Consider the following 12,343-nt stretch of genomic DNA (forward strand, 5'->3'; position numbering starts at 1 on the left):
ATTTCATTACTAAGCATATCAAAGACAAAAAGTCAAAAGTACCCGCCTCCGAAAATAGAAAGGTCCAATCCAATAATCGAGATACTCGTCTCGTATCAATGTCCTGTAATAAATCGTACAATTTAGCTACGTTTAATTATAACTCAAATAGTTAAACCAAAACTATTTTCCTTCAAGAACCCTAATTAAATAGTTAATCACAATTAACCATCCCTAATCCAAAGCTTAGGGTTCCATTCCTAACAAAACAGATCAGAAGAAACACACTTACCCTAATGTGCGAACAGCGATCAAATGTCTATCTCTCAACCAAACATTGTTCTGTTGAAATCAACCCTAGCAAAAATTCAATTCCTTCCAAGAATCAATCTAATTATACATTAATCATCTCATTACCCTACTTCTTACCTTAATCCGTAGCCCAGCAAATCCATAGCAAAGACAACTTGCTGTCGGGACAGAGATAGCCGTTGGAAATCAAGAAACGCACTGCAATGCACTGTCTGGATCAAAATGAAGCTCAAGAAATCGACATCCAAACAACAACCAAATTTCCAGAACAACCTGAGCACCTTACCTCTTCCTCTAATTGCCTGCGATGACCAAGAACCTGACGAAGCTGCTGCTGGAAACCCTAATACCAGAGACTCAAGCCGATACAAAGGTGGTTGCTGGCACTGGACGGCTGGCAAATCGGTGTTAGGGCATTGCATATCAAGACTCAGTGTCGGCACGTCAACACTGAGTAAAGCTAGGGCAGAAGAAGGGTGGTCGACGCCCTATGGCTGGCGATGGATCTGAGCTCAGGGGGCTTCCTCCTCAGGCGACGTCAAAGATAGCCGAAGGTCTGTCGGCTTCAACTCGTCCGCGAGAGAACAGAGAGAGGAGGAAGGAGAGTTCGGGAAAGGAGAGGCGTCGGCTGTGGCGCGAGCGCAGTGGTGAGGGAGTTGGTCGGCTCTCTGTTCCCCGGCGTCGTTGGCGGCGGCGTCGGGCAGAGAAGAGGAAGAGGGCGTCGGCGTCAACCAAACACAGTGGTGGTCGGCTAGGGTAAAAAGAGAAATCGGCCGGTGCTCGTGTGGTGTGGTCGGAAAAGAATGGAAATCGGCGCTGCTCGGCGTCGGAAGAGCGGCGGAGGAGAGGAGGAAAACCGCAGCGCCCGGCGGTTAGGGCTCCGGCACGCGGTACGCGGGGGAAACGGCGGCACAGTATCGGGGGAAAAAAAAGAAATGAGAGAAAGGATTTAGGAAAAGGAAATAAATAAATAAAACTTTTCCTCGCTTAATTGGATAGCCTAAACAGGCTTTTCCGGGCCCCGTTTTTGTCCCCGTTAACTCGTCCCTACGAGTTCCGAAAAATTCCAGAAAAATTTCCAAAAATTCCGGAAAATTCCCTTATTAATATTCGCCTATTTTCGGTATTTTACAGTGCCATCCGATCGGCCCTGCGATCTTGTCCGCTGAGCGCCGGAACCCTGACTTTCGGCGAGACACCTTCAACCATCAATTAGACACCGGCCGGCCGCCTGGCCGGTCGAACCCGCCCCTCTCCGCCCGGCCATCTGCTACTTTGTCTTCCACGTGGCGTTGACTCCTCCGGACGGGAGCCCCTGTTCTTACAACCGGATCACCTATTATCATCCAAAACTTTACCAGTACTATAGGTCAAGTTAAACTTTTGTCCCTTTTTACTCTAATCCTAATTACCTTGTCGGGTCGGTTATTTTTGGAAGTGCCAATTAGTTTGGAGTCTACCCCTGAATTATTGATCTGAATTTTCTTAAGTTTTGGTTTTGGGTTTATGTCGGTTACTTTTGTAATTATAATAGACTTGATGATAGTTTGGGTTTAAGTTGGTCCTATAGTTCTTTCTATGATTTGTCTTTTATTTAGTTGATTTAGTTTTATGTTTTGAACTTTGATTTAGATTATTTGTTTTTACATAATATATTTTGTTTTGGGGTACATAGTATTGGTTAATTCTTACTTGCGTAGTTAGACATGCTTTTGAAACTCAAACTTTAGTTTGTGTTTTATTTTGAGTTACGAGTGATATGAATGATTTATTTGTTGAACTGGACTTGTATCTAAGCCCAGATTTGTTGTATACAGCCTTTTGATTTTTAAGGATTAAATCCAAATTTTTAGATCTAGTTATACAATTTTCTAACATCCCTTAGAGTTTGTTAATTTCAATTTTTAATGTCGAGTTTTCCTCCTCAAGTTTTACAAATTAATTTGGATTAGAATTTTCGATCTATTCCTTGAGGTGTTGATTTTCCTCAAGGAGCATTTTATTTTGATTTTCATTTTCGGTTAATTTTTTATTTAAGCATGCAATAATTTTGAAACTTTTTTCCCTTAAATTAAGGTATACCTCATCAGAATCTTTGGAAATGAGTACGGACTTGTGGCTCGATTCAGGTTCGGACCCGTCTTCCGATTCGCCTTCCGATTCTGATTCGCAGGCCATCGGCGCGAGGTAACTTCGGTACTTTTGTTCTTCGACGTCTGATTCATCCGAAAATGATTCGTCCCACATTGCCTAGAGTGCTTTCTTCTTTGTTTTGTCGTTCTTCAGCTTTGGGCACTCGTTCTTGTAGTGTCCCTTCTTGTTGCATCCGAAGCAGGTCACGTTTTTGTTGTTAGGATTGCTGGTGGAGTTGATCTTCTGCAAGTCATTTCTGCTGAAGTTCTTCTTTCTCCTAGTGAACATTTTTCTTACCAAGTTCACCAGGTATTCTTTGTCTTCTGGGTCTTGGTCAAACTCACCTTCAGATCTGGTTTGATTCTTGACTTGTCTTTGGAGGAACCTGCAAAAAGGGCAATTCCTTTCTCGACCTATTTTGAATTAATCTGTTCATGGAGTTCGAGTTCAAAAAATAGTTCATCTAACTTCAATTTGGAAAGATTCTTCAAAATCTTGTAAGCATCCACGATGGATGCCCACAGTGCATTTCGAGGAAATGGATTAACAGCATACCTTATCAGGTCGCAGTTCTCTCTCTGGTGGTCGATGTTGTGAAGCCCGTTGAGGATATCCTTTATCCTCGCGTGGAGTTGACTCGCAGTCTCTCATTCCTATATTTTTATATTAAATAGTTTATTTAGATAAAAGTCTCTTTTGGTTACCTTCGCGTCGCTGGTTTCTTCATGCAATTCGATGAGCATATCTCACAGTTCCTTCGCATTTACGTGTGAGCCAACACGGTTCAGTTCTTCTTTCGTTAGTCCGCACTGGAGGGTGTTGAGAGCCTTGAAATCTATTTGGGTTTTCTTTTTCATCTCTGGATTCCACTGTTCTAGGTCCATCAGAATTCCGGCGTTATCGACCGGAGCCTTGCAGCCTCTAGTGATGTTGAACCACTGGTCGAAGTCAGTTTTCAGATAAACCTTCATTCGCTTCTTCCAGTATAGGAAGTCATCATCGTTGAAGAGGGGAGGACGAACAGTACTATATCCCTCATTTTGGGTCATTGCTCTTGCACACAATAAAAAAAAACAGAGACAGGCCCCAAGACTTTTGGTCTTGGATTAGTAGTGTGGGGGAAAAAAGATATTAAGACTGAATTGGTGTTGCACCAATTCAGATTAGTTTGCTACGAGAAAATGTTTCCAAAGAGGTAATTGTACCAATTTGGATTATGTCGGAAAAATTTAAAATTAAAAATAAGAAAAAACATTTCACCCCCTCTGCCTGATTGGTAGTTGCACCAAATCAGAGCAGTATCTGCTCTGATACCACTTATTGGATCGGAAAGAACGCTAGAAGGAGGGGGTGAATAGCGATCATCGAAAATTGATAATTAAATTGAGTACGCAGCGGAAGAGAAAAATAAGAACAACCCTAACTAACCAAGTTTTACTTGGTTCGGAGCATTTGTCGACTCCTACTCCAAGGCCCACACTTGTCAAGTGCTTTCATTGAGCAATCCACTAATAATTCACAAAAAGGGTTACACGATAAGTAGAAGAACTATAATATAAAATTACCGACGACAAAGGAAATAAAAATCAGAGTCTTAGGTTGTCGTAGAAGCTTCACAGCGTCACAGGAGCGTCTTTGGAGCAGCGCGCAAGAAGGCAATTATAGAAGAAAGTTGTGTTTTTCTCCTGGTGGAAGGTTGCTTATATAGGCAGTTTCGGGTGCCTAGATCCCTTCTGTGCGCCTGGACCGTGACGTCAGTCTATCCAATCAACGCGCTCCAAGCTGGCAACGAGATAACCTTTGGTATTCCAAGCGCCCGGACTACTTCGGGCACCCGGACCCCTTCCGAGCGCCCGGACCAACTTTTTCAGCCGCCTTTATTTCCTGCAAAGTAAAGTCAGTCTGGGACAATAAAACTTATATTACCCTGGAAAACAAGTGTTAGCACAATTATAGTCAAAAGTAGTAATTAGATTCTGTCTCCTCGAGATCAGAATCTCATCAAGATCTCAACTTAGATTTCCCAAATAGATCTAAGTTGGATCGACACCTACTGTTTCCTCAAACGGGGAACGCGTCCTCACCAAGTTACTCTCTTCCAGTGACTTACCTTAACTTACTACTTTACCAGATATTCGGTCAGCCCGTCGACTTGTTTTGACTTTATGTCAACTATTCGGTCGACCTGTTGAACAAGCTGGACTTCATGCCAGATATCCAATCAGCACGTCAACCTATCTGAATTTCGTACCAGCTATTCAGTCGGTCCGTTGACGTAGCTGGATTTCTTGCCAGATATCTGGTCAGCCCGTCGACCCATCTGGACTTCTCCTGTATACTTAGTTAAATCGTTAGATCACATTAAACCTAACTTAATTTACTTTGTCATTCATCAAACCTGAGTTAGACCATTAGTACAACCTGCACCAACAGCAGGAAAATGTTCCACTATAATTTGATTCTTTGAAACGTGAAGATTCAAGCCACTCGAAATAGAGAGGAAGAAAGTAGCATCCATCCTTCCTACTCATCATCATTAATGATTTCATATCAAACTCAACGCGGAGATTTTTAGCAATCCTTCCTTATTATATTTTAACACCCTCAAAAAGTCAAAATAAACAATGGATAGTATATTTAAACTTATCGCAATCCTAAAAATCTATAGGAACTGAAATAGATGCAATATGAAATCTCTAGATCCATCAATGGATTTTCATCGAAATCCACCAATAAAGCTAAAGAGCTCCGATTGCACCCATTTTAATTCTTGTGGATTTCTTGGGTTGCAAGGAATTCAAATAAATTATTTAAAATAAATAATGAATAACATATTTAAAATTCTCTAGATCAATCAGTGAGTTTTGAAAATTTTGACGATTATTCCTTATTACATTTTAACACATATGAGAAGTTAAAATAAATAATGAATAGTATATTTAAATTCTTTACAAGTTCAAAAGTCTATATGAACTAAAATAGATATAATCAAAATTTTCTAAATCAATAAATGAATTTTGATAAAAATAAATAGTAATGATAAGTCCTATAAATTGGAAAGAGGGGAAAAAATAAAAAAAAAAATGACACCGAAAAAAATAGAAAAAAATCAAATTTCACATGAAAGTAAATAGAAAATATATTTAAAATATGCGTCCTTTGATAAATATTAAAATAGTATATATCATTTAATGAATTCATAAATGGCCGAAAACAGGTCATCTCGGATGAGATTTGTACGTGAAAGCAAAGCAAACAGCAAATCCTCCGTGGACATGATTTACCGTCGAAGCCATGAAAGAGACGACGCAGTGGTCATTAATACCAAACCACTGTTTAGGTACATCGAGCATGGTCCGGACTCAAGCAACATGGAATTGGGTGGGTCCACATGGAGATCAGATGGGAGATGGCCAACCTTGTCCTTTGGCAAGGAGGAATCTTCAGAAAACATGCATTAGCAGTTTCGATTATACTGACAAAGTAGCTTTTTTACATTACATCGCATTGCACCGAGAATTGTTAATGTTAAGTAGTAACCACAGTAATTTCCAAAACAAAAGATTGCAGACCAATAAATATATAAATATATATATATAAATAAATAAAGCTCACTCTCTGACAACTTTCCATCTCCTCTTTAGCCACTGTCACTGACACGATCCCTTCCACTCGTCATATCCCTCTCACTCGCGTACCCGCATCTGACACTACCCACTTCGTCTTCTCCGTCGCACCCACCGTTGCACCCGCCAATCCATGTGTAGGACCAAGCGTCGCTCACGGCCGTCCGATGGCTGTGTCGGTCGGGAGATCAAGACGTCCGCTCTCATGAAGGGCGCGCAGCAGCTGGGCCCCCTTCCGCCGCGCCCGGGCGCTGCAATCCCCCTGCATCGCCGCCACAACCGCTCTTCCCGCCTCCGCCGGTGCTGATCCGGCCTCCGCACCGCCGTATATCGCCGCCATCACCCCGATGGCGTACTCCCGACCCCTCCCTGTCATCTTTTCTACCGCTCCCGCTAGCGCCGGCGCTGTCGCGGGGTGGCTCCGCACCTCCGCGGCGCCGTCCGGGACCGTGCAGAGGAGCTCCAACGCTGCCAGCGCCCGCTCCGCGGTCGCACCGCCTGGCCCCGACGCCGCTACGGCCTCCATTGCTGCGGACGCCGCTCCGGTGTCCACCGCGGTTCGCCGGTTGTGCTCCGATAGAAGCAACGCGAGGAGAACCTTGGATGCCGGCCGCGCCGAGGTCTGGTCGCGCAGTGAGGCTACCACGCCGGACATCACTGCTAGAGGGCAGGGAATCGGCGTTGGGGAGGAGTCCGTTGCCAGGGACTTTTCCAACAAGCGCAGAGCAGGGAGGCGGTCGCCGGAGGCGAACTGGAGCTCCGAGACGTGGAACGCTTCGGCGAGGTTGAAGGAGGCGGGGACCACGGGGTCTAGTGTCGACGGGCGGCGCTCCGACTCAGTTGCTAGTTGCTGTTGGTGGTGGTGCTGCAGGGGGAACCTCCACTGGGTGAAGCTCTGGGAAGTGGACGAGGAGGACGAAGACGAGGACGAGGAAGCGGGAGGGCGTTCGGGTTCAGTGGGCCGAGGCGCGTCAGCAGCCAAAGATGGCTTGTGAGCAGGCGGAAGCGGAGAGGCAGATGGAGGCGGAGACGACTCGGCGGGAGGTGGCGGGGAGGCGGAGGGGACAAAGGTAGAAGAAGCAGAAGCCGGATGGGCGGTGGGGCTGAGGACTGACTGAGTGCAGTTGCGGAAGATTCCGCAGGAGAAGATGGCGCGCGGCGGAGTCTTCACCTTCGCCTGCGGGTTCTGGTGATTACTCCGGCTCATGGCGGCGCTCGCCGGCGTCTTGCCGTGCATTTGCACAAATCCGAAGGCTTTGGGAGCCAAACCGAGAAGGCCGGGAGCGAAGTTTATAACCCGCTCTGGTGAATAAAAAGAAGACATCGGAAAATGTGGGCCAGAGAGACAGCCGACCTCTCCTGATTGGCTCGGAGCTATGGGTCCCACATAAAGAATGAGATCGACTATTGTCCGAACCAAATCCATGATTGGTCAAGCACGTTGATCGAATGGCGTGGCAATCATCTATTCGTCGAGTTCGGTACCTTCGCCGTGGTTCGTTCATGACCTGTCTGCGTCGTAACGCATGGCATGGTATTGGGTGAGGCAGGTGGGCCATATGGGCTTGGGCCTCTCGATTTATTCTGATTAGTAAATAAAATTTAGATGAATTAATTTTGTTGCTTTTAAAAAATAATAATAATAAAGAGATAAACAATTTATTTTTCTATTTGATTTTTGAAACCCATGTGGTGTGGGCGAATGGCGATCCCATGAATGCATATAAAATGAATCACTTCGTTTGAAATCCAGATGCCTCATTTTTAGAAGCAATCATAAATGAGGGTGAATAGGATCAACATTTATGGACGTGTTGGAACTTTATACGGAATCGTCTAAATGTGTCCTTGTGCAAGGACAAAGATCTATATAAATGTCAAATCAATTTTTTATTATTATTATTATTATTATTATTATTATAAATTTTGTTCGTCCGTATTGATCAGTTAAAAAATAAATTTATCTATCTTAAAAATAATTAAATATTATTAATAAAAATTAATTAGATATTATTTTTTAAATAATATATAAAAATAGAGATGAGAATAATACAATTGACACATAAAATATGATATTAATTGGACATCCTTAATAATAATTTTAAAAAATATATTCTAGTTTATCAGATTTTAATCATTTAGTATTATCTTATTATTATTGAATATGACATTAAGGCGAAGGATACAAAAATTTACGTAAACGATAACAGTGGAATAATTGTATACCCCGGCTAGGCTTGATTCCGGGCTAGATCTGGCCCGAGTCCATAATTGGAGCAATGGGTCAGTTGTCCATTAATATTGGTCATTGGGCCAAACTGATACCAAGTCGATTACGGTTCTAGACCCTCTAAAATTGGCGGACCACCGATTAACTCCCAATTCAACTCGCTGATTCAATTTTTTTGGAAAAGTCGGGGATGATTTTCTTGAGTATTTTTTTTCAACAGTTAAGATCAATTGATCATTTTTTAATTAATGACTATGATTTAATATCTATTAGAGCATCCACAGTGGGAGCTCTTTCGGAGCTCCCACTGTGACGTGGCATAAATGAGAAACCTCCCTCCCATAATGGGAGGGAGGTTTTTCACTCGCACGAAGAAGTGGCTCTGTCGTTACAGAGCCGCTTCTTTGTGGTTTTTAATTTTTTTTATATTTAAATTTTTTTAATAATTAAAAAAAAAGGACAAGAGAGCAACGGTTAATTTACAAATTGCATGTTGTTGAATAACGGTTAATTTTTAGCCGTTGTTCAACGTTTTAATTTCATTATTTAATATATAAAAAAATCTATAAATATGGGATCAATTTCATTCATTTCATTGCAATCTTTGCTCTCAACTCATTTCTTCCTTTCATTCCCTATTTGTATTCGAGATGGATGAAAATCTCAATACTTCCTTTACGAATCTTTTGAATTATTCAAATACGGAAGGAAATGCATCTTCTCAAAATACTCGCACTCCTCCAAATATCCAATGTCCTCATATTTTCTCTCACCCACAATATCCTCCAAATGTTCAAAATATTTCATATGTTCCACAATATTCTCCAAATTTTCCAAATTCCCAAAGTTCTCAAAATTTTTTTACAGACGTGGAATCCAAGTAACGCCGCCGCAGCTCCATTTGGTATGTACCCATCCCAAGATTGGTCAGCAATGGGTAGCCAACTTGGGATATCTTATCCTTACGTATTTTCTCCTACTCAACCACCTGTCATACATTCGAATGAATCAAGAAGGGCAACTATTGATCCATCTATCAGCGACAAAGAATCTCTAACACCATCATTTGTTCCTGCAACTTAGTTGCCACCACACTCATCACAAGAGGAGCATGAAGTTGTGCTGGAGGAAAATGAATCAAAACGAAGATTTTGATCTCTCGATGAAGATGTGGTCCTTGCGAAGTCATGGACAACTATAAGCACTGATGCAATCATTGGTAATGATCAGAAGGATCAAGCTTTTTAGAAACGTATAGCTGATTACTACAACAAACATCGCCCCACTGGATCATTTTTCATACACATCTTTACTCTCATTCTCAATTTCTCATTCACTACACATTTTCGAGTCTAAGTCTCCATTTCCATGCACTTTCGTTTCCAACATTCAACTACAATGGAAGGAGACTGTGAAGGTTCATTATCTCGATCTTAGAAGAGAAAGGAAATAGTGAATCCGCACGAGTACCCAACATTCAATCCACAAATGATGAGATCGAGCATCTTCCAATGCCAAAAACATAAGAAAGTACAGATATAATTAATTCTAAAGTTTAGGAAATTCTTCTAAAATCTTCTAATTTCACTAAACATTTTGAGAAGGTTATTCTTCCATAGGAAGAATTACGTGCAAAAGGAAAGCACTGTAATGCTTCCTACAAATTCTAAGTCGGCGACAACTATGGGTCATTGAGACAACACGTAGAAATGAAGCACCCGATGGAATATAGGCTCGACTGCTCTCAAACACAATTATCTAGATTGTCTTCAACTAACAGTAATACTGATTCTGATTTATTTTTATACTTTGATAATAAATTAAGAGAATCATTAGTTAAATTTATTTCCATATAACATCTTTATTTTTATTTTAGATCTAAATGCACATTTCAAGATTTTTATAAAAAAATCTCTTAATCTATGTACTAAACGTTTTCCTAGGACTACACTTGTATAATTAAAAAATCAGTAAACAAGGAAAAAAATTTAATTGATGAGTTTAGTAGATTAAATAATAAAGTTTTTTATGTTATGATATTTTGAGTGATCATTGGCAAACACATTAGTATATGAGTATGATTTTCCATTGGGTCGATAACTCTTGGAACCTCCAAAAAAAAATTATTAACTTATAGAATTTTTGAAAAATCGTATACTTCTTATAACATCGCACAATTATTATGTCTAATTTTAGAAGAATATAGATTAACTTATAAAATATTTTTAATATCATTAGATAATGTTAGTTCTAATATTGTTTATATTGAAGATCTAAAATTTATTTGTCAACCTATTATTGGTGGTTTATTTTGTGTTCAATATGGATTAAAAAATTTAGAAAATAATATTAAACCAATTAGAATTGTAATTTTTTATTTATGGTTGTATCCATCTATAATGAAATAATGAGATCGGTTTTGTAAAACTAATGAAATAATACATAAAAAATTTCTATGTGATGTACCAATATGTTAGAATTCAATATATCAATTATTGCAGGGATTCATTTCAATATAAAGAATTATTATATTCATTTTTTGAACAAAATACTAATACTCATATATATATATATATATATATATATATATGTATAAAACAATGCAACCGAACAACTTTATGATGTTATTATCCTACTACTCATATAGTTTTAGAAAATTTTTATAGTATAGTATTAGTTTTAAATAAACATATTAATAATGAATCTTTATCTTCTTGTATATTAATTATAAGCAAAATAGGAAAAAATATTTTTATTTTATTCCTGAAATTTATTTAATTGCATTTGCTTTAGATCGTAGATTTAAATTAGAAGTTTTATAAGAAATGTTAACTTTGTATTATGACGTATTAACTCTATTTAAGATTCTTTTTCTCCTCCTGATCTAGTTAATATTATAATTATGATGCATTAACTCTCTTAACTTCCTGTACTTCTAAGTTTCTGCATACTTAGACACAGTGGTTAAATAACAACATGACCTAACTTAACTTAGTTGATCATATCAAAATTATTTCGGGGTACTTACAATCTCTCCCCTTTTGATGCGAGCAATCCAAGTTAAGTTAGAGTAAAAAAAAATCAACAAATAATAGAGATATTTTGCATTTATGAAAAATATGCAAAAAAAAAAAAATCTCCCCTGGACTCACCTCTAATTTTTTCTTTGATCACATTAAAAATGAGGTATTTTAAAAATGGCTTGGAAATAAAACTAAAATCAAGTCTAAGGGAAACATAGTCTAAAATGACTATTATCCAGAAACTTAGGAAAATATAAATTTCGGGAAATCTAGATTCTTACAGTGAATTTTGAAAAATATTTTAAAATTGAACTCTTCTTTCTCCAAAAAAATTAAGATCAAATTTATTTCAATCAGAAATTTTATAAAACAATTTTTTAAAGCATTTGATAATTTTATAATAGTTAAATGCTTAAAGTTAGTCAATTAAACATTCATTTTAGTAATTAGCTTCCAAGCTGTGGCGAGACACTAAGCATTCTTAATTATGGAACAATAACCACTTTTAGACAAAGTCACTTAAAGAAATTAAATATTTAATTTTTTTCTAAAAGCCCTAAGTCCACCTTTTAAAAAATACGGCATGCACAAAAAGATAATTTACTTTAAACATGACTTTGAAACCTAAAACAAATTCCTTCCTACCAGATTAATCAAAAATTTTCTAAGAACATACTTCTATGATATTCTTGTAATTTAGCCCTTATGGTATCTAAACTGGCAATTCAGTCCATTATATTTTCTAACTTGTTAAATATGGGAGCATGCACGATTTTTCAAATCTTCTATTTCTACTTTCAATTTTTTCATTTTTCATTTTTCATTTTTATCTTGTTGAAATCTTCTAATCGACAAGATGTTGCTAGAATTTCTTTTAATTCATCATTTTCTTTTTTTTAATTTATAGGAATTTTTTATAATATTTTTATAAACTAAAATAATTTATCAGGAGGTAGAGACCGTACCTGACTTAGTTTGTCGATACCATAATCTGAAGCTTCCCCTGAAGTGTTGCTTCCTTCTGATGTTGCTCTCTCTTC

At 38.8% G+C, this 12,343-nt stretch overlaps 1 protein-coding gene across 1 annotated transcript; it reads right to left on the minus strand.

Annotated features, from left to right (window-relative positions):
• Positions 1 to 5,943: 5,943 nt before the first annotated feature.
• Positions 5,944 to 7,389, minus strand: LOC122029664 (endochitinase A-like). Its single transcript, XM_042588750.1, has one exon. The coding sequence runs from the start codon at positions 7,372 to 7,374 to the stop codon at positions 6,205 to 6,207; it is 1,170 nt and encodes a 389-aa protein (XP_042444684.1). The 5' UTR covers positions 7,375 to 7,389; the 3' UTR covers positions 5,944 to 6,204.
• Positions 7,390 to 12,343: the final 4,954 nt, after the last annotated feature.

Source organism: Zingiber officinale, chromosome 10B (genome assembly GCF_018446385.1).
Source record: "Zingiber officinale cultivar Zhangliang chromosome 10B, Zo_v1.1, whole genome shotgun sequence".
Lineage (NCBI taxonomy): Eukaryota > Viridiplantae > Streptophyta > Magnoliopsida > Zingiberales > Zingiberaceae > Zingiber > Zingiber officinale.